Source organism: Dicentrarchus labrax, unplaced genomic scaffold, assembly GCF_905237075.1.
Source record: "Dicentrarchus labrax unplaced genomic scaffold, dlabrax2021, whole genome shotgun sequence".
NCBI lineage: Eukaryota > Metazoa > Chordata > Actinopteri > Moronidae > Dicentrarchus > Dicentrarchus labrax.
Window position 1 is genome coordinate 25,110,147 of NW_026136713.1, and position 26,771 is coordinate 25,136,917.

The 26,771-nt window shown below is 42.7% G+C and overlaps 1 protein-coding gene and 1 long non-coding RNA gene across 4 annotated transcripts in view; one reads left to right on the forward strand and one right to left on the reverse strand.

The window, feature by feature from the left end:
- Positions 1-26,771, reverse strand: part of LOC127374718 (uncharacterized) — an 89,023-nt gene that overhangs the window by 27,233 nt on the left and 35,019 nt on the right. Inside the window, exon 2 of one of the 2 annotated variants that reach the window (XR_007887232.1) lies at positions 3,152-3,180. The exons of the other annotated variant lie outside the window; for it this stretch is intronic. This is a non-coding gene — a long non-coding RNA (uncharacterized LOC127374718). The remainder of the gene's footprint in view (positions 1-3,151; positions 3,181-26,771) is intronic. 2 annotated transcript variants of the gene reach the window in all.
- On the forward strand, positions 653-26,771 carry creb3l2 (cAMP responsive element binding protein 3-like 2). Of its 2 annotated transcripts, none has more exons than XM_051419980.1 (12): positions 653-1,323; positions 17,902-18,145; positions 18,561-18,766; positions 18,855-18,933; positions 19,170-19,372; positions 19,790-19,936; positions 20,327-20,385; positions 20,999-21,067; positions 22,181-22,280; positions 22,768-22,897; positions 23,386-23,620; positions 24,199-26,771. In XM_051419980.1, the coding sequence occupies exons 1-12, from the start codon at positions 1,225-1,227 to the stop codon at positions 24,272-24,274; spliced, it is 1,647 nt and encodes a 548-aa protein (XP_051275940.1). In that variant the 5' UTR covers positions 653-1,224; the 3' UTR covers positions 24,275-26,771. The 2 variants fall into 2 exon arrangements, with proteins under 2 accessions (XP_051275940.1, XP_051275941.1); XM_051419981.1 differs by having other exon boundaries at positions 23,386-23,633; positions 24,199-24,287.

The following is a 26,771-nucleotide window of genomic DNA, read 5'->3' on the forward strand; positions in this document are numbered from 1 at the left end:
AAAAGAGCAGCTGTTATATTTATAATAATTACTAAAACTATTAAAAAAAAGAATGAACACAAGACAAATAAAAAGAAAAATAAAGATCATCATTATTATTATTATTATTATATTAATAGTTTTATTATTTTAGGTGTCTTAATGAATGTGCACCTTAAATTTAATGCTTAGAAATTAAATTGTATTACTTTATACCACAAAGTTAAAAAAGATATATTTATATTATATTATTATATATTATTACTCATTGTTTATGTGAAATATTTTAATTTGTATAATTTTAATAAGTAAAACGTATTTTTTATTCAACTTAAAGGCCTGTGATTAATTATAAAATAATTCTGAATGAATTTGAGGTTTCAAATTAAAAGAAAAAAGCTCATTATTGACCTTCAACGAAGTTGCTGTTCTGGAGCTCTTGATCACATCACATGATCTTCCTCAGCAGACTGCACTTACAGGACAACTATTCTGTAATATATGAAAGAACAGAACTTTCTCTTTAACTTTATCTTGTGTAAAACATTTGAACAGTTTATAGAAAAACAAAAGCATTGGCCTGAAATGAGGAATGCGGACTTTATTTTGAAGTTGAGACAACCGGAAGCTGTAGTTTATTGCTGTGGGTGTCATTAGCAGCTGAAACTCATTCATCTCTACACATTTTACACCCTACATGTATTTATTGCATTGCATGCATGTTAGCGGCCGTGCTAACGTTTATTGATTTATTGATTATTGATTGTATTATCAGTTTTGGTTCCAGTGTCTCCGCCTGAGTTTGGCTCCGCCCACACATTCCTGTGCGTCTGGGGCTGCGAGGAGGAGGAGCAGGAGCACAGAAAAGAGAAGAGAGGTTGTTGGGGACTGCCTGTGGACCCCAGAAGCAGAGAGGAGATGAACAACAACAACAACAACAACAACAACAAGCAGCAGCAGCAGCTCCTCCGCACTGAGCCCTCCGCACTGAGCCCTCCGCCCGCTGCAGCCTCACACTGCCCCGCTGCAGCCTCACACTGACCCGCTGCAGCCTCACACTGCCCCGCTGCAGCCTCACACTGACCCGCTCCCTGAGTCTCATCCACCTGGAAACTCTGGAAACTTGTTGGGAACTTGTTTCTTTTTCTTTTCTTCTTTTGGGAGTTTGTTTTCCAGCGTTTGTTTGTTTGTGGAGAAAATAAAAGAACAAACAAACAACGAGAGAAAGTGTGAGAGGAGGAAATCATGGAGATCCTGGACAGCAGTGAACCGTTCCTGCACTGGGACCGGAACCTGAGCGAGCTGTCTGAGTCCGGGGAGATCGACTGTGTGCTCTACACTAATGTAAGTTATCGATCCAACAGTGGGCTGATTGATCAGCGCCTGCTGATTGGTTCCTCTAATAATCACCTTTATCACAGTTTGACTGAGGCTCAGTTTGCAGGAGGGGGAGGGTAATGTGTGTGTGTGTGTGTGTGTGTGTGTGTGTGTGTGTGTGTGTGTGTGTGTGTGTGAGACCCGGCTCTCCATTCACAACTTGAGACTTGGGATCCTGAAAGTTTCTCTTCATTGTCATCCTCTTTTTCTTTTCCTTTAAACACATTTATTTAGAAAGATTGTGACAGAAACCTTTAATGAAACTATATTTATAAACAATTCTCCATTTATTATTATTATTATTAATAATAATAATAATAATAATAATAATAACAACAACAATGAACCCAGAATCTTTAGTTTCATTCACTGGTATAAGTTATTTAAACTCTAAAGAAATGAGTTACATTGAACATTTTAATTAACATCAACTCAGTTTTTCAGTATTATTATTATTATTATTATTATTATTATTATTATTATTATTAATTCGGTGTCACTCAGTTTCTGAAGCTACTTGAAGGTTTTATTAACTTACAAAATTGAGTTAGTTCAACTTAAAATATCAGTGTTTTCAGTTTAATGATAAATGATGAGTTAAATGAACTTATTTGGTTGTTTCATCCAAATATAATAAGTTAAATTCATTTTTTGATCATTTAAAACATGTAAAATCAGCGAATTTTGGAGAATATTTGGCTTTTTTTATTGATTAATTCCTAAAATTGTCGTAGATTTGAGAAAACAACTTCAAAACTTCAAAATAAGAGCACAGTTTCTTTTACTGACTGTCCTGTGATGGAAATATAAACATTATAACCTTATTGGACACATGGTTGCACAGATTATACAGATATCATATTGAATTGTGTGAAAGTTTGCTAATAATCATAATAATCAATACTATTGATTGTTGTTAGAAACACACACACACACACACACACACACACACACAGCATCTCCTCTGCATTACATCGGCCTTTCCCCCTCAGTTATGTAACTTGAAGTGTGTGTGTGTGTGTGTGTGTTTTCCAGCCATATGTGCGTCTCTGTGAGCCAGGAGGAGAGTGTGTGAGACGGAGAGAGTGAGACAGTCTGTGTGTGTGTGTGTCTGTCTGTGTGTGTGTGTGTGTGTGTGTGTGTGTGTGTGTGTGTGCGCGGAGATGATGGGAGGAGCGTTTTGGGTTCGCTGGGGAAAAATCCAGCTGGCTCGCAGGATGGGAATCAGACACCACAGAGGCCTACTGAGCCCTGAGCCAGCACACACACACACACACACACACACACAGACACACACACAGACACACACACACACACACACAGACACACACACACACACACACACACACAGTAAAAGGTACAGACAGGTAAAGACTTGTGTCGTTAAAGCTTCAGAGTGTGAATGTGGGTCCTTTAAACAAGTCCTGAGGCTACAGTTCCTGTCAGAGACCAGCAGACAGTAAATCAGAGCTTCAGAGGAGAATCTGTAGAAACTATATATAGAACAACAATGTTCAATTGTTGGATCTTAACTTATCAGAGGAACAAGCTGAGCTAACGTTAGCAGCAGCTCGGCTCGCAGCCCCTCCGGGAAGCAGTGTGGGATCATGGGAGTTGTTGTCTTCACCACCATTGGCGTCATTGCAGTCAGCTTCTCCCGGTTAGGATTCCTTCAGTGTTCATGGTTCAGGAGGTTTCTACCGGGAGCCCAATGATCCACAGAGGTCTCCTCCTCTCCAACACAAACAGACCCGCTGATTAAAACCACTAAACACACTGAATAAAGCAGTTCCACCTTAAACACACTGAATAAAGCAGTTCCACCTTAACAATCACTGCTTCTCCCACGCTGTTGGACAGACAAAGGACGTCCTGGAAAATGACAGATTTCTGTGAGTTTGAACATTGTTGGAAACATTTGGGATAATGGAAGAACTCAACTACATATAGAACATAGAGCCAGAGCGTATACACTGTTTGATGAGGATGATGTTACAGGTTAGAGCTTTAAAGGATGAAAAGTTAAAGTTCTATATTTGATGTTAAAGTTAAAACCAGAGTTCCTCTCCAGGTGATCAAATATAAAACCTTTCACACCTACGCTGCACAAAGCCAGGTTGTGTTAAGAAGCAGGACTAAGATGCTCTTGTTAGTGAGGTGGATGTTCTATATATAGTAAAGTGTGTGTGTGTGTGTGTGTGTGTGTGTGTGTGTGTGTGTGTGTGTGTGTGTGTGAGAGTGAAGGTGGGGGGTGCATGAAGACCAACAAGCCTGCAGTGTTTGAGTCTTGAGGAGCAGACTGCAGTCTTTGTTGGGTCACTCTCACTTTCTCTCTCCGGGGGTTTGTTGACATGAGATTCCTCACAACAATGTAAACCCTCTCAGCCGGCAGCCATGTGTGGGTTCCTCAACCTTCACGCCTCCCCCCCGCCTCCCCCTCGTCCTCCCTCCCGTCCTCCCTCCCGTCCTCCCTCCGCTGTGTGGAATCATGATCAAGTTCCTCCGGTTTTTGGAATAATAACGCTGCGTCAGTGTGAAGGTGGAGTCTTCATTCAGCTCCATTTATCTGAGAAGAAAAGAATCCTCTGTGACGTTGTCGTGTGTTTGTGTGATGTGAGTGACGTCTGTTTCAGGGAGGGTAAACAGTTACGTCTGGAATTCATATGTTAGACAGTAGAGTTTATTTTGGCATTAAAGGCCTCCATATTTATTATCAGAGTCTGGAAGAGCGAGTCAGTCCAGTTTTCATTTCAGTGTCTGAGCTGAATTCAGAGCAACCCTAACACACATTTATTTGATCTTTTTTAATAAGGATATCTTCAGTGGTGTTTCTCAGCGTTAAGCCAGCTGCTAGCACAGAGATACAGTATAACAGCTGTATCGGGAACCTCTCCAGGACTGCTGTACACAACACCGTCGGGATGCTACAGGGGTTTCGCTGGATCATTTTTAGGCGATTATTACTTTGACTTGTATGGTCTACCCTCCAGAAGATCTCTGTGAGCTCAGTGGGGGGTACAACCGTGCTCACCATTGGGGGGGGCACTCAGTAAGAAGTAAAGGTTCTCAGTAACTCAGTACTGGTCAGTACCGGCGCCTTTCAGGAACCAGATTCAACCCTGTAAACTGTGACTCTCCAGGCTGGGGGATAACGGCGTGTTCGGGTTCATTTTACCAAATTACTTACTTAAGCATTATTCTTTATTCAAACATGAGGCTGTATCACATTTTGCATCCCGAATCTTTGGATTTCTTGCACCAGTATTTACTTTTATTATAAAGGAGTTCGGTCTAGACCTGCTCTATTTGAAAAGTGTCCTGAGATAACTTCTGTTATGAATTGGCCCTATACAAATAAAATTGAATTGAACTGAATTTTAGCTCTGTTTTTGGTCTCCACCTCCAACACCTGAGAGGAAATATGTTTCTCTTTAGCTGCTAAATGCTCCAATATATTCACCAGCTTTGTCTCTCTGCTGTTTGGAGCCTGATTCCCAGCCCAGATGCTGTTTCACCATCAGTGAATATAATTCTGGGACATTTTATGGGGCGACTATGTAGTTGTCACTTACAGTTAAGTTGTAAAGTTAAGTTAAGCCGCTTTTATTTTAGTAATGCTCAAATCACAGCTTGGTAATAATTATACAGGCTGAGTTTGAACTTATAGAGCAACAGGCTGCTGGTCCCCCCCCCCCCAGAGGTTCCTCATCCCTGGGGAAAGTTCCTGTAGTGGAAACGCTGCTATAGTTTATATGAAAGGGGTCTTAAATAGATGAGCCGTTACACAATGAAAGGTCAGCTGGATACAAAGAGAGAGGGAAAATGTCACTGAGATCACTTTTTCTGTCAAACAGCGAGAGAGAGCAGCCTTCAATTTAAAGGCTATTTCATGCACTTGCACATTCTGGTGTCTCTCAGAAAGCGTGCCGCTCTGCACACGGTGTACTCAGGCTGACATGCAGATGAAAGCAGTATGTTTGCTCTGCACATGCTCCAGGGCCTTCCAGCTATGTGCCTGCTTACATAACACACAGCATACCTGCAGATAAACACTCAACTCTCGTCTGCAAATCCAACTCAAGCTATTCATGACAGCTCAACACTCTGCACACACGGACTCGAGGACGAACGGCTTGATCCATGTGCTCACAGTGCAGAGCCTGTTCTCCGTCAGGGCATGGCATCCTGCTCGCTAGTGGCCTCGCTCTGTCTCTCCCTGAATGGACCGTGTGTCTGCAGGGAGAGAGCGGTGCACTCTCACACTAGCAGCCCCGTCTTTATAAAGATGATGAATAAATGACGACTCGTTTTATTGCCAGAGGTCAGGTTGTGTGCTGAGGGTTCAGGGTTACTCACCTTCCAGTGTTAAATATCCTCTCTGACACACCTGTGTATGATCTTCAGGTTGCTCTGCAACAGTAAGACAAATAAATATCATCCACAGATCTGTAGAAAACTTTATTTAACACAATTACATAAAGTGACTGAAAATGATTCTTTTGTCAGCTGGACAGCGAAGGGTTGATTGATGTCATTGGTTCCCAGTGGACCATGTAAACTCATATTTAAATTTAAAGTCAAGATATGCAAAAAAAAGTGTAATCAAATTTAGAGTTGTACTCTTTTCACATGGCAGCAGTTTGTACAGTGGGAGTATTTAAAGCTCTAACCTGTAACATCATCCTCATCAAACAGTGTATAAGTTCTGGCTCTATGTTCTATATGTAGTTGAGTTCTTCCATTATCCCAAATGTTTCCAACAATGTTCAAACTCAAACAGAAATCTGTCATTTTATTCAGGTAACGCTGCGTTTCACCGGCCGCCTGTCGATGGCGTCATATCCCCTTTGTGCCTGCGTCAGCGTTGTGGTTGTCTGCCAGAAGCTGTCATACATTGACTGTTGATCCAGTGTGAAGCCACATTGTTACCATCCACTGTTTAGATCTTGGTGCTTTTTAACTCTAGATTTGAACCGGATGAAGGATTTTAGTCATCGGACGTCTGGATCTTCAAGGTCCAGAGTGAAACACTGAGGAGGATCTATTGTCAGAAATGGAATATAATATTCATATATATGTTTTCATTAGTGTACATCCAGCTTTCGTTACCTTAGAATGAGCTGTTTTTATCTACAGATGCAGGTCACCACATTGAACCACCATGTTTCTACAGTATAGAACCGACAAACTGATCCTAACCTCGATGAACTTTACGTTACTCGGTCCAGCGTTGCGTTAATCGGAGCCACCTTGCTGATTTGAACTGTTCTGGCTTTTAGAAACAGTGACAGCAGTCTGCAGATGGCGTGCACATGGAGGACACGCTTTTCAGATCTGATGCAACTTTTCTCCTGAGTCTGAAAGTGGACTCTAGCTTCAGGCAGGCAGCCATTTGAGAGCGCAGTGAAGGTAGTAATCAGCGTGTGAGGGATCATTATGGAAAATCCACAGGAGCCTTGGTTCTCTGAGGCAAAGCTAAATTTACCTCCTCTGTCTGTGTTTCTGTCTCTCTTCCTCGTCTCCCTCCTGATTCTGCCTTTCTCTGCCCCCCGTCTACCCCCTCTTGCTTTGCTTCAGGCAGCGTGGAGGCTTTTAAATGGCTGTGTGTGAGCTTGTGTGTGTGGTTAGCAGGGTGTGGGTTTAATATCCCTGTGTGTAGCTCATACACCCAGTCCTGAAACGAGCCTGGAAGCAGTTTTTATGTAGTTGCAGCCTTCTGAAGACCACAACTTCTCTACTTTGGGCCGATCATGGAGAAGGAATGAAAAGAAAATCCTCCGTATAGACTTTAAATCTCTAGAATTTGGATGTATTTAGTTGATGGTGTTTGCAGTCAGACTCGGGGCTTTCAGCTTGAGCTCCAGTGTTCAACATCAAAGTGTTTAAAGCCTGTAACCTTCTTATTAAACAGTAAGGTGTATGAGCTGCTCAGCTTTGATGTTTTTTATGGATCTTGCAGCTCATATCCTGAGTCCTGGCTCCAAAGTGTACTATCAAGACCTGTTTAAGACAAAAACTTCTCCATCTTCTGTCTAGTTAACCTTTCACCCCTCTTTCAAGCCCTCCTCCTCCTCCTCCTCCCTCATCCGTCCCTCCACCAGGGTCAGTCGGGACGAGTCGGCTCATGTCCAAAATACCAGAAACTTCTGCATCGCTCCCTTTTCTCCTGACTGCCTATTCAACCTCGCAGTTTCTCTTCCCTTTCTTTCTTTCCTTTTCCCTTTCCTGTGCTTACTTTTTAAGTTTTTGTCTTTTAATGTAACTAGAGTCTTGATTTCCTTCCTTTAACCTCCTACAAGAAGATTTGAACTGACAGACCATCAGAGAGCAGATTGGCTGTTTCTATATAGTTATTGTAATGTCGGCCACCGGGTCGGATTCCCCTTGAAATCAATGAAACGAGAGGGTAGAAACACTATTAAAGTTCCTTGTAGCTGCTTCAAATTAAAGTAAAATAAATATTCTTCATCTGCCTGTGCACTGAGGCTACATGCTAAAGCTAAACGAAGAGAAATGAACTCAGTATTCGTATTTTCTGTGAATCCACTCCATCAAACATAAAATACTCAACATCTTGTTTTGTGTTTCACCACAATTTCAAACATGTTCAAACACTATGGGATCTTCACTAGAAATTGAGCAATGTTTGGCAGAGTTCGTAAGGATGGATGGTCTGCCCATTCAGGGAGGAGAGGACCCACATGTGAGCCAGCTGGCTCGGATCCGAGGGTGCACAGATTGAGCTCCACTTTTGGGAAGTGTCTGTGCTTTGAATTTGGAATTGGAAGTTTTATTTCCAGCATATTATTATTGAGAAGTCTTGCTGCAACCCTATCTAATCCTGCAGGTTGGTCAGTGGCCCTTCACTTCAGGTAATGCTCATTTGTGAACACACCCACTGTTGAAGTCAGGTGATGTAGTATAAAAAGAGTCAACATATGGAGGTTGGGGCGGATGGATGGCTCAAACATTATTTTATTGCTAACTTGACAGAGGAGCCCAGTACGTCCAGAAATGATGCTGTGTTGGTTAAAGTTAGGAAAGGACTGTGGTAATTGAACATGGTTTTGGTACCAGATGTGCTCGGGGTCCTGCGTTTACAGAGGACGTAAGACATTAACACATTATTATTGGCTCACTCTTTCCCAACTTCCATTATCAGACGTGTTTAATCCAGAATGTTATTGATTAAAAGTTTTATCTTCTGGATGCAGTTAAATCAACCTCTGCCCCGGTCTGTTCATTCCTCTAAAGGAGCATCACACCTTTCATGAACCTTTTCGTTCGAAGAAATGGGCTTGTTCTTGTCTCTTTGACATGAACAAGCCCATTCATCCACGTAAAGTTCACTGTGTGTGTGTGTGTGTGTGTGTGTGTGTGTGTGTGTGTGTGTGTGTGTGTGTGTGTGTGTGTGTGTGTGTAACTTGACATTAAAGCGTGTTTCTACTTGGCGAGCTCAGAGCTCCACTTTACCAGAGGAATTAAGATCAGTGGCGCGTCCAAACAAGTTTCCCAGAGTGTTTGCCTTTTCCAGGGGATTAAAACCTCACTGTGGGGTACTCAGCAAGACCCGCATTGACCCAGTTTTTACCCAGCATGCAGCAGGAGGTGGAGGGTCTGTTTGCGGCCTAACGTGTGCCCAAGACCTGCTGCCTGAGATCTTCACTGATCTCCTGCAGCAAACACGCAGATCAACACAGTGAAAGCACTCAAGAGAAGACTGATCACTTGTAGAGCCTGGAAGGGATTTACAGATGACACTGGTTGAGTTGAAGTGATTTACACTACAGAGCGGAAGAGGAGAGGAAGAGGAGAGGAAGAGCTGGTGAAGCTCTCAGTAGCTGTTTACATGCAGCCTAATGTTCTGATTATAATCACTTAAAAGCCCAAACACAATTAAAATCACATACCATACCTACCAACACCTTAATCTGAATAAACAGGCTGCAGACGGTTTAAACATTTTCATAAACTCTCAAACTCCAGGTTCAAAGACTGAACTGGACCAATCACAAGGTAGCCCCGCCCTAAAGCATACCCTGCTTTATGGTCTGTTTTACTCTAAATGGGACCATCAGTTACTAAATGAACAAGAATGAAAAGGCTGTGTGTGAAACTGCAGATGGTGTGTTTGAGTATACGGGTGAGGGAGTTCAGTGTGTGTGTGTGTGTGTGTGTGTGTGTGTGTGTGTGTGTGTGTGTGTGTGTGTTGGTACATGGCGACCGGTCAGTGTTACAGTGGAGAGATGGAAAAAGTTATGTGTGAGTGTTGACCCAGTTTATAAGGAGCAGAGAGAGACAGAAAGAGAGAGAGACAGAGAGAGAGAGAGAAAGAGAGACAGCTGTGCTTATGTTTGACACTAAGCTGACGTCTGTGTCTGAGGACAGGAAGTAAAGGACCAAACATTGAGTTGATGATACGTTACCATATCATAATAAACTTTAAATGATTATATTATTAACAATCACACCAGCTGTTTCATATTCAGTCATATCACACAATCTCAGGACAATATGATGGTTCAGGTTCAAATAGAAACCCTCAAAGTGAACGACATTATATTAGTTTTTAAAGGGCAGTGGGACCATAGTAACCCTGTGTGTGTGTGTGTGTGTGTGTGTGTGTGTGTGTGTGTGTGTGTTCTATGTGAGCTTTACGGCTCAGAGGAATAAACTTTAGTTTTTATTGAATTGTCTTCTAGTAGGACATTTAGAATAACCTTATGATAATATTATAGATATAAGAGCTCCACATCAGCCTAATAACAGTGTGATTGTGTAACATCTGGAGGGTCAGTGTGTGTTTGGATGTGGCGAGAGTTGGGGGGAGTGGGGGGGGGGTTGTCCTCAGTGATCGGTCAGTGTGACAGAGCAAGTCTGGAAAGTTTGTGTCACTGTGAGTGTGTGTGTGTGTGTGTGTGTGTGTGTGTGTGTGTGTGTGTGTGTGTGTGTGTGTGGAAAGCTTCAGGAACCAGATGGGGGGAGGGTTTACAAGAAGGGGGACCTAAGAGGGAGAAAGGAAAGGAGAGCATTTTGGCTTCCTGTGGCTCGTCTCATTCGTCTGCTTTTCCTAATCATCTGTTTGAGGTTACTTGTGTTCACACACACACACACACACACACACACACACACACACACACCCCCCCTAATATCAGCACAGATAACAACTGACTCATCATTCTGAACTTTGACTCTGTATTTTGAACACATTTCCTGTGGTGCCTCGGCAAACATTAGGTCTTCTTCTGTTGAAGGATGCAGCGTTCCCGGGACTGACGGAGGTCTGAGGGCCGCGCTGTTAAACTCTGTAACGGAGCTGCAGTCACTCTCTGTGTGTGTGTTCCTGCCCCGGTCTGTGGGTGCAGAACAAACACTGCCGACTGTTATTCTCTCACACATCCTGTTGTTTACATCCGTTAACCATCACTCCTCCCCCGTCACATTAGTGTCTGAAGAGAGGATTGAGATATACGATAATGTTGTCGACTGTAACGGTGAATAAACTCTAGCAGTGAAGCACAGGAATATCTCTGTACAGTACGTGGAATCTAACATATTGATGGGGGCAACTGTTGGTTAATATCTAATGTTCCTTTGTCTTTTTTGGGGACAAATTCCGTCCCCAGATACGCCTCCATCTAAAGTATGTGAGTGTGCTTTGACCCCGAGAGAGAATCTGCCTTGAGGGTTGGGCGGGAGGATCCACCTCAGACCGGCAGGAGTAGGTGTGGGTGGCGTCCGATCAGGGTTTAATTCATCGGCAGCTACTTTGATAATTGTTTTCTGGAAAGTCATTTTTGAGGAACTGACCAGAATTAGCCTGAAAAAACAAGCATTTCCCCTTTCAGGAGCTTCTTTTCTTTCATGACTGCGAGCACTACCAAGGTTTGGTGTCGATGTCTGGAATCTGGGTCAGGGAAGGTGCGAGTTATCCGTGTGAGAACCGGCTCGAGTCTCTCTCGGAACGAGGGCATTTTTGAGAAGCGAGGTCACTTTGGCTTCAGTTCTTCGAGGGAGAGCAGACATTATGGAACGAATGATGTCAGTGAGACAGCTGTGTGTCTGCAGTGTGAGCAATGCGTTAGAAATGATGAGTCTTGCACATTAAGCCGCTGCCTGTCTAACACAGCCCAGACATCAGGCCTCAGTGCTGGGCTCGCCTCCTGCGGTCCCTCCACTCCTGATAAGACCCAGATAGCAGAGTGGCCCTGGGATCTGTCTTATTATTATACTGACACACACAATAAGAACGCAGCCTCGAGTCTCCGCTGTTACAGCGAATGATAAGCGCTTCCAGAGCGATCTACGGGCCTGCTGATTGTCAGGGTGTCTCTGCTGCAGGCTGGCAAACGTCTGCTGGTTGGAGCTGTTTTAAAGAGGTTTGTGTTGGCTCCTTACGATGCGGCTTGTGTTGGGTTTGATCACTGACTAATGTATGAGCTGCTGCAGGCTGCTGGAGGGCAGCTGGGTTGTTGGTCCAGACCAGTTCAGCCAGACTGAGACTGACTGAGTGAAGCTTTGCTGGAGCATTATTTAACCTCCTTCCCCTTTAAAACTGCCTGTCACAGCCTTTCAAAGACAGATATGTTGCCTGCAGACGTATCGGTCAGCACGGAGTTAAAGAGATTACAATAACACCTGAAAGTCAAACACAAGAAGTTCCTTGTCCGTCCTTTTCCGGCGCCAGTTGGTTGCAGTCGGGTCCTTTTTTAAGAGTTATTTATATGAAAGCGAACTCCCAACAGCCTCTACAGTTGAGCCTGTCTTACCCACACTTGCTGTTATTCTTATGGCCATTTGTCAGGGACTGTGTTTCAGGATGTGAAGCTTTAGAAACCATGTGGATTGCTTGTTATTAGCCGTGTAGCCCTGAAGTTATTGAAGTATTAAAGATTGTATTTGGAGCCCCTGAAGGAATCCCGGCCACATGTAGTTCAGCTCAGTGCTAACACAGCTTGCACACATTGTTTGCATTCCTGCAGATACTTCAGACACCGCTTTCACTCCTGAATGCGACTGAAACAACAACTACAGACACTGAGCTTCAAATATGCAAATGTGGTGCTGTTTTTATCCTGAAGTGTTTTGGGAACTTGCCGGGGGGGTTGATGGTACGAGGATCTTAGAGCGGCTGGGAAACTGAGGTTAGAGCAGAAGAATGAATAACATTTCCCTCCTGTAAAAGCTCTAAACTGAGCAGTGCATTGGTGGAAGAATGAGCTTCCTCGTATGAATGAAGGTTAAAACCCCCAGGAGCAGATCTATAGAAGTATTCCTGGGGGGGCAATAAGAAGGTTGCGTGCTCCCAAAGCTCCCAAATGAAGATATTTGAACTCATAAACATAAAGAATAGAATATAAATATCTGGCATTAGGAATTAATACACTGTTTTATTTCAGACATATTCTTTTAGCCTTTCACTGAGATCATTAATCATCTTTTTATTGATATTTCATATTTACTCACAATCTTATCTTGTTCTGTGTTTTTAGACCTTTAATTCCTCTGAAGGTTTCCTATAATGGAGACTTTAATCTCTTCTGGAAGAGCTGCAGGGTTTCTGATCCTGAGTTCACTTATTAACAACTCATTAAAATTTTAAACTGCAGACCTGAATTATTGAAAGAAACCTTTATTATGAGTTTATTACATCTATAATTAAAGATTCAGACTCACTCCTGAGCCTCTATTAATGACTTATTGACATAAATCGGGGGGTTTCACATTAGTTTGTTAGTTATTTCTTTACATTTTGGCAGACTGGCACCATTAAACGTACGCCGTATTAGCTGTTAGCAGCTCCTGTTTGCAGTGTGCCCATCGATGTACTGACAACCATCACTGGATGACTTCCATATGGAAGCAAACTTAAAAATGTGATGTTTCTAAAGCAAGTTCTGTAGATATCAGCAGCAGATTTATGGAGGTTTATTTGACTCTGTGACTGATAAAGCGTTGTTACAGTACAGTGTGTGTAACCACAGACCGATAAATGATCCGATATCTCTTCAAACTTTATCACAAATTACCAACACGTGTCCAATCGTAACCAGATAACCAGCTGATGATCCAGCGAGTCCACAACCTGGATCCAAATCAAACTAATGAGTCATTCCCTTTATCTCCACTTAAATTCATTTTAGAGTGCGTGCTGTCTGTTTTATTAGCGTGCTGTGTAACGTGAAGCTGTATCATCAGCACACAGATGAGTCCAGGGCAAGGTACACACACACTGGAGGGGGGTGACCCTTGGGCCTGTGTGGGTGTCTTCAGTCCTTCTTTCCGCTGCACGCTTTGACATCTGGTTTAGCTCTTCAGGGGAGGAAGGTGTTACATCATCAGACTTTCCTCTCCTCCTTCCTCCGAGGCTCAAACGTCTGGTCATTAAAGGTTAAAACAGACATCCCTATTTTACAGGAGAATTACAGACCCGAGAGGACATTCCTTCTGCCCGTTTCCACTCCCACTAATTTAGCTGCTGGTGACCTCCGCAGATGTCCAGGCTGTAACTGCCGCAGCGCTCGCTACTCCACCTGGTAACTAGTTTTTTTAGGAAACAATTGGTGCGTTTTTTCCATCTCCCACAGAAGGATCTGACTAATGTGCTAGGGAGGAAAACAGCTGTGTATATACATATTCAAACATTTAATTATTTCACCGATATTTACTGTTTATTTAATAGATTAAACTTTTAAATTCAAGTTTAATACAGTTAATACATTTCTATTATGTAAAATTTGTGACAATTAACAGTAACTGACAGATATCTTGTATAATTATGGACGTTTTCACAACAAAGACGTTGAATTAATGTTCAAAAATCAATGTAGAAGTGTTGGTAAACTTTATTTTTACGTTGTCATTGAGGGAATATTAGCATGCTAATGTTAGCTCAAAGTACTGTGTGTCTACTCTACATTTAAAGCCTTAATATAATTCAAACTGGTTGTACCGTCCCCATGAACGGGGGAATTATCTCTAGAGACCAAAAGGCTGTAAACATGTTTATGTTTTAATATGGCTCCTTATGGAGCCAGCCTCTAGTGGGCGTTAGAGGAACTGCAGGTTATGCTATCCTGGCACGTAGGCTCTTGTTTTCTCAGCTCAAACTATATTTCGTCACACACTCAGCTCCTTTTTCAGCTTTTTTTCTGACCCAGTTTGAAGTCTTTTGGTTTGATTACGATCAGAAATTACAGCTGAGCTTCTGAAAGCGTCGGCGTCGATGTTTCACCGGAGCTCGAGAGATAATCGCTCCCTCTACACACTTCATTGTGGCTTCATTAAAAGATTACAATCTGCACTTTCAGCGATGTGCTCCTTTTGGATTTGTGTCACAGGCGAAACGTTATTCAGAAAAATATGAGAATAGCCTCTTTGTTGTCGCCACTGCTCCTGATTCGTGCCCCAGTTCCAGCTTTAAACTTCCAGTTTTCCCATTTAGGCTTCAGCTCCTCGGGTTCTCCTTTCCAGCTGGAGAGTCAAGTTACAGTTAAATAGCACCTCTCTGTTGGGCTGCAAGGACAAAGAGGTTTCTGTTGTGTGCGAGGAGTTACACCCGGGCCAGTGACCGATCCTCCAGCCCAGCCTTCTGCCCCGCATCGCATTTTTGCCTTTTCACACGACCGCAGCCACAGACTCCCACTGCAGGAATGATGACAGGGAGCGTATAAATCCTCTCTGTGTGGCTTTGGTGTGGTTCTGTTTTCATGCAGGCGGAGTTGGACCTCTCCCATTTCCTTTACTGAAACAAGATGAGGCTTTATTCCTCATGTTGGGGCGGATTAGTTGTTTATTTGTGTTCAAATTCGAGATTATTTAGAGCTTTTGTTGTTGCACCGCAGAGAGCAGCAGTTCTGAGCCATAGACAGAAACGTCTGATGTATATGAAATCATATAAACCGGGTTTGAACCCACAAAATATGGGTTAGTTTTAGTTTAAATATGGGTTTTGTGTGTAATTACTCTTCCTTAAAAACTACACCCTCTTTTTCTTTTTACCATCATGGTTTTCTCTCCTCTTTTTGATCTCAAAGCTAAACTCAATCTCATTTTCTTACTTCGTCTTATGTCTGATAATTTGCCAGAATTGTACAAAATATCCTGAAGATAAAATCCAGAAACGCTGATCACATATATTAATAATCAGTTAGTTCTCGTCATAACATTAAAAGTGAAACATGCTTTTTGCTTTTGACCTGTTAGTTTTATCTTCTGTTTCTTAGCGCTGTATCTTCTATCAACTTTCCATTAAGTGCTTATTTAATAAGCTTGCAGGCAGCTGGCAGCAGCGTAACCCAGAACTGTCAGCGTGTGCGTGCTTTAAGATCCGAAGAGCTGCAATACCATATAAGATGTTCTCTCTGTAACCATGGAGACAACCCCGGGTTGGGGTATATATGGCGCTGTGAACTACTTTGAAATATTTGCCCCTTATAATGTGATGTGTTTTGGCGCGTGCAGGCCTCCATATACACACACACACACACACACACACACACACGCTGAAGAGAAGGAAATGGACCCACTGGTGGATAAATGTGTAAATATTTGGCTTCCCACCCTCTTGAATAGATTCACGGTATGCTGTCGATGTTTGCCACACACACACACACACACACACACACACACACACACACACACACACACACACACACACACACACACACACAAAAAACACACACACACACACACACACACACACACAGACACACAGACACACACACACACACACACACACACACACACACACACACACAGGGGCCTGTAACCGGGCCATTTAGGGCAGCATACGGCGGCAGGAGAGTGCTGTGTGTTTATGGAGTGAAGAGGTCATGAGTGAGGAAGAGGAAAATGTTAGAAGTCTTCTCTCTCTCTCTCTCTCTCTCTCTCTCTCTGTCTGTCTGTCTGTCTGTCTGTCTGTCTGTCTGTCTCTCTCTGTCTGTCTGTCTCTCTCTCTCTCTCTCTGTCTGTCTGTCTGTCTCTCTCTGTCTGTCTGTCTCTCTCTCTCTGTTTGTCTGTCTCTCTCTCTCTCTCTCTCTCTCTCTCTCTCTCTCTGTCTGTCTGTCTGTCTGTCTCTGTCTGTCTCTCTCTGTCTCTCTCTCTCTGTCTGTCTGTCTTCTCCGTCTGTCTGTCTCTCTCTCTCTCTCTGTCTGTCTGTCTGTCTCTCTCTCTCTCTCTCTCAGCCTTTAATTGAAGCCACATGCTTGCCGTTAAGCCGTCCTCCATGTTGATTTCACCCTCACTTTATCCGTCCGTTCGTCCGTTCGTCGCCTCCTGTCACCGAACTGAACAGAATTTGAAAAGTAGACGTTAGATTAGATTCTGTCTTCTTCTTCCTCGGAGGAAATGCTTCCATGTGTGTTTGATTTAAAACTTTTATCCCCTCCTCACTGGCCGAGCCCCGGCTGGACGCGTTCTGCCCGGCAACTGTTGAATTTGAGCAGTTGAAGTTACATCAGAAATATTTTCTCCAGGGTCGACGAGTTCGAGTGAAGCATTGTGTAGTTTTTATGTGTCACACATTTGCACCGTTGCTGTACGATACAAACAAATAAGATATTCTAACATTTTTTATACTTGTTACACTTGTTTAAACTCTTTATAAGACTTTATGTGACCGTATGACTGTGGACTGACTGGAAGTGTTTCATTGTAGTTCATACGTATTAGGGTACGGAGGTTCATCAATGACAAAACAATCTACTATCAGAAGATTTCAGACTAGGTATATGATATATATATTTATAAAAGACTTTTATTTTTTACCATCTAACGTGTGTCCTTGGAATTAGATTTTTACTCCCCAAACTTTATTTACTGATACTCCCAACAGATAATAGATATAAAATAGCATGTAGATAGCATGTAGAGCATGTAGGGTGTTAGGAAGGTCAGCTGCACTGGGACTCACACTGTGTCTCTGTTTTACTGTAAACTGAATATTTTAGACTGTTTTGGACGGTTGGTCGACAACAAGACATTTGAAGGCAAATTATGTTGAAGATTTTCTATTTTTCCGAACATTTTGTCGACCAAACGAGAAGCGAGTCTGCAGACGAATCTGCAGTGAAAATATGAATTTATCTGGTGATGATTTGCAGCTGTATTTGGCCTTTACCGGCTCTGTGTTAGAAGATGTTTGTGCAGCTCGGGGTGTTATCAGCACCTGAACATGGAGGGAGAGCTGTGCACTCACCTTGTTGAGAGATGGTAAGAAAGATAGAGGGAGGGAAAGAAGAATGCAGGAATGTGGTAAAGGAGGACGACGGAGTGGGGGGGATGAAAGAGGAGATTAAGAGTAGAAGGTGGGGCTTGTCTGTTAACTTCTGTTTTGTAAATGTGTCACCACAGTGAGAGAGAGATGGTGATTGGGGGGGTGAGATTGTTGGTTTGTCTAAGTTTTAATTTAAAGTCCCCCCCGGGGGGAGAGCAGAGGGAAACTTCAAGGAAAGGTGGCAATAAAAGATTTAGCAGCCTCTAATTACAGGCCCCCTCCCCTCTGACGGCTTCACTTCATAAAGACATTTATTCTCCTCTGTGCAGCACTTCTCCGAGCTCCTGGACGACCTCTCCCAGGATGCTTTGCTGGGCCAGCTGCTCAGCGACCCCTTCCTGTCCGGAGGGAGAGGCAGCGTGGAAGCCATGGAGGGGGAGGACGGGGGCGACCTGTCCCCGTCTTCCCCGCTTCCCCCGCACATCACGGCCGAGCACAGCTACTCGCTCTGCGGGGACAGCCGGCCGCAGTCGCCCCTGTCGCACCTGACCGGAGAGCAAGGCAGCGAAGCAGGTGAGACACGGTTTCACTGTCAAGATAAAACACAATCTGATTCCTGAAGGATAAAGAATGAATTAAAAAGAAGTGTTATGTTGGCGAATGTCTTTAAATCAGCTGATTTCTGAGGAATAATGGGACACGTTAAAGTCCAGATAAAATGATGACATCCCTATTTAACGATGTATGACAAACAATGTACAATAAAAGTGGAAGAACCGTTTGTTTAATAAGAAATGAGATGAAATGTAGAAATTAGAAACTTTATTAAAATATTGAGTCATTACTTTGAGATAATAAGTCAAAATATTGAGAAAGTTCCTCGATATCATGTCTTAAATAATCTTTTATTTCAGTCAGATTTGGCAGCAATGGGCTTCCGTAGGTTAATGTATTGAACCCTGACAGGAGTCTGTTTGCTCCTCTGCAGCCGAGTCTGACGGAGATTCAGCTGAGTGGCCGATGGAGCAGGACGACGCCATCGACAGCCTCCTGTGTGACACTCCCTCCCTCCTCCCAACCCTCTCCCTCTCTCTGGGCTCAGGGCCCCAAGCGCCCGAGGGCCCCACTGTGGCCCCCGTTGCTGCCGCCAGCCCAGCTCAGCCTGCAGTCAACAACCAGGGCAAAGGCATCAAGGTGAGAGCTCGAGGACTGATGGTGGAAACAGATGTTAGCGGAGCTTTTACAGTTTCTAACTCTGCCTGTCGCTCTCTCTGTTGGACAGATAAAGGAGGAGAATATCATCCCCCAGATTAAACTGGAACCTCATGAAGTCGACCAGTTTCTCAATCTTTCTCCCAAAGGTCTGAATGTGTTCCCTCTCTTCCTCTTCCTCTTCCTCTTCGTCCTGCTGTCAGTTATCTGATGCTACGATGACCCCTGCAGGCCGTTTCTTTAAATGTCTCAGAAAGGGGAAAGAGTTGATAATAAATGCACACTCATTGTCCTGTGTCATTCTCAGATTAAGTCTGTATGATAAAATATTTCCTCCTATTGAGAGGACCGGCTGGATGCTAATCGGTCCACTGTGGTGTTTCAGGTCTGGAGTCCCTGCAGATGCCTCCCACTCCTCCCAGTTCCCACGGCAGCGACTCAGAGGGCAGCCAGAGCCCCGTCCACGCCCCGCCCGGCCTGTCCTGCCCCACCTCCCCCACCAGCCCTCCTCCATCGCAGGCCGGCCTGAAGGTGTCTCCTCGAGCTGCGTCCTGCCTCTCCAACTCCCCGCTGCTCACCGCGCCTCACGTAAGAGATAAACCGCCGGCGTTCATATGGTTGCTTCTTCATCACAGTTTATTTTAGGAATAAAATGTATTGATCTGGATCCCAGTGCAGCAGTCTGCCTTATAATGAGAAATACTGCCCTTAAAATGTGTGTTTGATTAATAGAAGTTAGTAGAACTTTAGTGTAGAGCAGGGCCGTTTCCAGAGGGGAGGCCTGGGGGGCCACTACCAGCCACTGGTACCAATCACATTATGCCAGCATGTCGGGTTGGGGGGGTAAATAGTGCTCTAACATTAGGGTAAATGTTGGCGATGAAACAGTTTCTTATTCTGCCTGCAGAGACGTGAGTTCAGCAGAGAACTGCGGATCATAGACTGTTTTCCAGCAAACATTTTGTACATCCTAACGATCGTTTTTGTCTGTTTGTGTGCGTGCAGAAGCTGCAGGGCTCGGGCCCGCTGATGCTGACTGAGGAGGAGCGCCGTACGCTGGTGGCCGAAGGTTACCCGGTTCCCACCAAACTGCCGCTCACCAAAGCCGAGGAGAAGGCGCTGAAGAAGATCCGCAGGAAGATCAAAAACAAGGTAGAGATGATCCTCTCCCTGAAAACAGATTGTAGATAGAAATGTTTGAATGGATGAATATCAACCTGGACTTCGTGCCGCCGCTCATTAAGAGAACTTTATTCTGTGTTTTATTGGAGTTTTTAAATTGCATATTATTACAAATAATTGAAAAAAGGCAGTTAAAAAGTAAATAATCATTAATAATCACATTCCCTCCTCAGGTTTTCGAGAACTCTCAGCTTTCCTTCAGTAATGTTGTTTATGTGACACATAATGATCTTTAATATATCAGTTCACACACAGCTCGTAAAAGAAAAAGAAATGCTGTTGGATAAATACGCAGAATAAAGCAAACATTAGTTTCTCTCTCTCTCTCTCTCTCTCTCTCTCTCTCTCTCTCTGTTGTAGATTTCTGCTCAGGAGAGTCGCAGGAAGAAGAAAGAGTACATGGACACTCTGGAGAAAAAGTAAGTCCTCCTCCTCCTCCTCCTCTTCCCAGCAGAGAGTCTGGGAGGTAAACTGACTGAGTCTCTGCTGGGTTTGTGTTCTGCTCCTTTACTGGTTTGTCTTTGATTAAAGCATCAAACTGCTCCGGCTGTTCCAGTGTGCTCAGGAATATTCATTTCCATTGGTCGTGTAAACAGCTCAGTAGGAATAAAAGGCAAATATATTGTGCATGTAAACGCAGTCAGTGAGCGGAGAGTGAGTTTCCACTTTCAGCAGATAGATGTGAAAACAGACAGACTGTGGGAACCAGAGGAAACACTGATATCTGACTGGAGAGGAGCTTTAAATCAACTTCTGAGCAAGATTACTGAACTATTATTAGCCTTTTCTCAAAAATAGTTTTAATTCCTGGAAAGAGTGTGTGACTGCAGTTCCAGCTGATTTTTTAGATTTATTTGAACTCGACTGCGTCTGTATCTGTAATATCCGTCCACATAACAGAGAAACCTAAAAGTTTGTGCTCCTGATGATATTTTGTGTTAAACTAGAACAGAATATATAGAAAAATAGAAAAGCTGTGTGAGTGTGTGAGCTGTTCAGTCCCTGACCCTGCAGTACTCTGTCTGACCACAGGGTGGAGAACTGCTCCAACGAAAACAACGAGCTGCGCAGGAAGGTGGAAACTCTGGAGTGCACCAACAAGTAAGAGACAACACCTCCGCACATCATACACATATATTACATATATATGTATATCTCTATATATATAGTGAGTGTTTACTGTAAAGGTCCAGATGTATCTCAGAGCCATTGTTTGATATCTGTAGAACTTCTAGCTGTCAGTAATAATAATGCAGGAAACGATTATTCATCTTGTTTTCTTGCAGTAAAGTGACAGAACTATTAGTAATACTTTATATAATCAGGGTAAAAAGAATATATTGAAGTAACACATAAGTAATTGATGACTCAGGATGATTTAATGCAGAGGTTTTCTAACTGGGGTCCTTGAGTGGGTCGGCAGCCAGAGGAAGAACAGAATATTTTAACTTTTATCTCATTTGGAGACTTTATAATCTTGAAACTTAAAACTAAAACTATTACTCAGAGGATTCAAACTAAATCCTCTCAGATCAGGAGTCTGTGTGGGTTGTGTGGATCCTTGAGTGTGGGAACATTGAGGAGGATCTATTGTCAGATATATAATATAATATTCACAGGTATGTTTTCATTAATGTTTAATCAGCTGAATATAAGAATCATTTTAATATCTACGATCTAATTTAACAACAGGGACAAGTTTAATGATTTTAACTCTGGACTGTCGGTCGGCTCAGAGGAAGCTTTGCACTCATGTATAATAATGAGGTTATTTTAATGTAAAATAGTGTGTGTGTGTGTGTGTGTGTGTGTGTGTGTGTGTGTGTGTGTGTGTGTGTGTTACAGCAGAACAAAACCTGAATTGAATATCTGAGTAGTTCTGAACAAACAACAATATTTATATTCTTTTATTCATGTTGTTTACATATTACTTTGTATAGTGTATGTATACATACTGTTTTATTCTTCCTCAACAATTCTTTGTACAAATGATTAGTCATTTTATTATTTTTACATCTCATTAATCACATTTTAATAACCTTTAATCACCTCAAAATAATGATTTAGTGTCTTTGGTTTTATTGCATCTGTAGATTCATCAGCTATCAGCTGTGTGTGTGTTATTTAATGTGTGTGTTTCCAGCCCTGTGTATGTTATGTGATATGTGTGTGTGTTTGTGTTTGTAACCTGTGTGTGTGTGTGTTCCTCCCCAGGTCTCTGTTACAGCAGCTGCAGTCTCTGCAGGCGGTGGTGGCAGGAAAAGTCCCCAAGTCCTGCAGGGTGGCTGGCACCCAGACATCCTCATGTCTAATGGTACCACAGTGTGTGTGTGTGTGTGTGTGTGTGTGTGTGTCTGTGTGTGTGTGTGTGTGTGTGTGTGTGTGTGTTGTGTGTTGTGTGTGTGTGTGTGTGTGTGTGTGTGTGTGTGTGTGTGTGTGTGTGTGCAGACAGGAGATTGTGAGGATGAAATATTGATTAAAATATTGAATTGGAAACATCTGCTTCCATCATTCATTAGCAGCTTAGCATTGATTCATAATTTATTTACTGTGTGTGTGTGTGTGTGTGTGTGTGTGTGTGTGTGTGTGTGTGTATTTGTCAGTTTAATTGACTTTATTGTTGTGATGTTTTAAACAAACATGTTGCCAAAGCAGAAAGTAAAGTATATAATATAAATACTGCTGATACAGTCAAACAAATATGAATAATAAACTTAAAGTCTGTGTGAGCTGCAGTAACTGTAACTGTAACTGTAACTGTAACTGATTCCTGTTTTCCATTGATCTCTCTCTCTCTGTAGGTGGTCGTGTTGTGCTTCGCTCTGTTTTTGGGGAATTTCTACCCCAGCAGTTTGACCCCGTGCTCCACCGTCACCGAAACCGGCCTCGCTTCCAAACAGCTGGCTGTCAAAGAGTCGTACACAACCACAGGTAGCTTCAACACGCAGACTGTACGCTGACCCTCTGCTGCAGTTCCCATTGTAATGAATCATTAGTTCCTGGCTATGAAACTGTGGAGGTCCATTATAACATCTCCAATAATCAGATTCCACCTACAGCGCCGCAGTAACAGCTACAGAGACTGATTAGAAGAGTTGACCTTTCACTACATCCTCCCTGCTACCTCCCACACACACACACACACACACACACACACACACACACACACACACACACACACACACACACACACACACACACCACCTCTGTAATAGCAGCCAGATATAATTTTCTTAACAATCAAATTTTCCTGTCCCATCCTGCCCACACACACACAAACAGGCAATAACATGTGGTGCTACAGTGTGATGAAGAGTGATGAAGAGTGAGTGGGACAGTGTGTCTGCAAAGGTTGAAAAACTTTATTATTCTTTGAGATTGAAAATAAAAACTACTTTAAATCTGATCCTCTCTCGTAGTCAAGTCGAGGAATCTCTTATCGACCTTCGATGACGAGCAGCCGCACCTCCTCGGTCTGGGCGGAGAGTATCCCGAGCAGTTGGAGGACACGGCGGCCATCGTTATGGCGGCGTGGCGTCGCTCAGAGCAACAGAAACTGCTGGTGGAGCCCAACAGGGTGGAGACACACCCACCTTTCAGGAATAAAAGCAATGAAACACAGACATCAAAAAACCTGCTGCTTGACCTGCACAGGTAAACACACAGGGTGATGATGAGCTTCTCTTCCTCCAGTGACTGTCTGTTACACTGTCGGTTGATTAAACAGTGTATAATGTCTGGCTCTATGTTCTATATGTAGTTGAGTTCTTCCATTATCCCAAATGTTTCCAACAATGTTCAAACTCACAGAAATCTGTCATTTTATTCAGGTAACGCTGCGTTTCACCGGTCGCCTGTCGATGGCGTCATATCCCCTTTGTGCCTGCGTCAGCGTTGTGGTTGTCTGTCAGAAGCTGTCATACATTGACTGTTGATCCAGTGTGAAGCCACATTGTTACCATCCACTGTTTAGATCTTGGTGCTTTTTAACTCTAGAGAAACAAGCTGAGCTAATGTTAGCAGCAGCTCGTCCTCTGTCTGTCCAACAGTTTGAAAATTGCCCAAAATAAAGTAACTTCCGGTGCCTGGAGGAGCAGCCTGAGTGTGACAGACAGAATCCCTAAAAACAAACCAATAACCTTTAACCTGTCCGTTGCCGACCGTTAATGAAGCTGGTTGTGTCGTTTAGTTTCCTGTTGTCTGACCTCTGACCTCTGCTCTCTGTGTCTCAGGTCTCTGGAGCAGAGGGCGAATGAGAGCAGTAGTAAAGTGATAGAGCTGGAGCGAACGGTCAACGAGACCTCCTGAGGTCCATGTCAACACGTTCCTCCCTCCCTCCCCCCACCGCCACCACCGCCACCACCACAGCCCAACCACGTGATGACCTTTGACCCCCTCCCCCTCTGGAGCATGGTTCAGTGTCCTGGAGCAAACCTCATGCAGTCGTTCCCACTGCTGATTGTTTAAGTCATCTTAATGCTTAATCGGATACACTGTAGTAGTAATAATAATAATAATAATAATAATTATAGAGGGCACTGGTTGCCTTAGTTTCTGAAGTAAAGTTGCACTGAATAGTTTGAGTGAGTCAACTTCCAGTAGTATCTGTTGTCTTTCACCTGGATAGAAACACTGTTAGAAACAGATGAATAATGTACGAGGCATTTTTATTCCAGTGGAAAATATATTCAGATATGACATGAGAGGCTTTTTACAGGACACTGACGGAGAACCTTTGTATTTATAAAACCTTTTTTTGGGGTTGCTCTTTGTAGTTCTTTTAATATTAAATGTTGTTATTCCATTCCAGTGATGCATACATCCCATTTTGATACTTGTTTGTGTTCATATTATATTTTGTGTTTTTATTTTATTGTACTCTTTTATATTCTGTTTATACTTTCTGCATCGGGAGCGAGCTAAAGGTTCCTGCGCTTATTTAGAAAATTGCAAAAATGTGTCTGCAAAATAAAGAAAGAAAAGTTCAGTTTAATGTAAATAATGCAGACAACTGATTCCTCATAGCTGAAGACTAACTGTAGCGTATATAAAGAATCCTACAAACATCATGTATCGGATGTTTACAGGAAGTTTTAACACTTGGTCCGAAGATAAAATGTTTCAGACATTATCATTATCAGGTTGCTCTTCCAGCAGCAGTGAATGCATCCCATAATGTTGTTTTTCCTTTAAGAAATACTTTGATACTCATTTGTTGTTTTCCAAGACAAGAAGATCGATATGAAGCTACAGGGAGCAACAGACTGCTAGCTTGGCTCTCTCTAAAGATTTAAAAACCACCTACCAGCAACTCTAAGACTCACTAATGAACAACAGAGATATAACATATTAATTAGTGAGCTTTAGACGAGTGGCAGGTTGCACCAACAGAGCTTAAACCTTCTTCTCACTAAGAGCCTTAATCTCTTTCTTTGCCTCGATCAGAAGGTCGTTCTAGTTTTTCCGCCGCCGGAGTCTGAACGATCATTAACGGTCTTATTTCTCTGCGAGCCTCCGACTCTTAAACCTCCTTTTTATTGGATTTTACTGGTTTTTTATACTCTCCCAGAAACTAATAAATGCCTTTGTGGTTAAGACAAAGACTGAGCAGTTAGGATCAGGCTTAGTGAAGACCAGTTGGTGCAACCCGTCCCAGAGTTCAAAGATCTGCTTTTACAGAATTTGACTGTTTTTCCCACCTTGAAGTTACTTCAAACTGAAATATTAAGTTATTTTGGTGCCATCGTTTGGGGTCTGTGGGATCAGATAACATAATCAGGCATCCAGGAGTTGAGCAAAACTCGGCCAATAAACTTAGAGGTGTTGAGACAAGGTTTGTCTGAGGGGAGGCCCACAGGCTCAAGCTTGTTTCCAGCCTTTGTGCTAAGCTATGCTAACCACCTGCTAACAGTAGCTTCATGTTTATCGATCTTCTGTCTACTCTCCAAGAGTGAAAGTGTATTTCCCCAAAAAGTCAAACTGTGTGTTTTTTTAAATGTGTGATGGAACCACAGAATTAACGTTAGCTTCACTAACCGTTGATCCTTTAAACTCGTTCACTGTCTCTATCTGTATCAGCATTTGCCAAAAAAACCTTCTTTTCAGAATTGAAAAAAAAAATCTATTTTTGTAAATATAAGTTGTGAATAAATAAGCAAGTCTAAATGTGTGTGGGATCTGCAGTTCATAAACCAATCCAGGCTTTGTCCCAACAGTCCAGATGTTTTAAATGTCTGAGCTTTATTCAAACGTTGATCTTTAATGTGTTCCACTCACTTTCTGTACATCCATGTTGTAAATAGAAACACCTCACTGTATTTTTATTCAGCCAAGAAACTTAAGAAATTGTATTTTGAATCAAACTGTCAACAGAAATAGATCCAAGTCTTGTTTAGAGGATAGAAAACAAGATTAGTTTATTGAGGTCTCATATTTAAGCTTTATAGAATCAGTGTCTGAGTCATCAAAGATGTATTGTTCAGTCTGTATGTTGTTAGGATGCATTGATGATACTCTGTGCTCTAAGGAACCAAAACAACATTAACTATGGAAGCTCACTTCCGCCAATGTTTCTATACATCTTTTTTTTCACCACATTGGCGGAAATGTGCTTCCATACAGGAAACAACAAGATAAACATATCTTTGAATTTGGAGAATCCTCCTCAGGTTGAGACTGAAACTAGCAGCCAGTGGAGAGCCTTTTTACCAAATCAGATTTCATGTCCATGTTGCTCTTCCTTGACTGAGGCTTTCTGTCTCTTTGCTTTCAAATGAATAAAGTATTTTCCTTAGTAAAAGCATAA

What these genes read in the sequence shown, in the direction of transcription:
- creb3l2 (XM_051419980.1), top strand. Translation starts at nt 1,225, where the DNA reads ATGGAGATCCTGGACAGCAGTGAACCGTTCCTGCACTGGGACCGGAAC. An exon ending in ACTGTGTGCTCTACACTAAT is followed by an intron (nt 1,324 to 17,901) that starts GTAAGTTATCGA and finishes TCCTCTGTGCAG; the next exon opens with CACTTCTCCGAGCTCCTGGA. An exon ending in AGAGCAAGGCAGCGAAGCAG is followed by an intron (nt 18,146 to 18,560) that starts GTGAGACACGGT and finishes GCTCCTCTGCAG; the next exon opens with CCGAGTCTGACGGAGATTCA.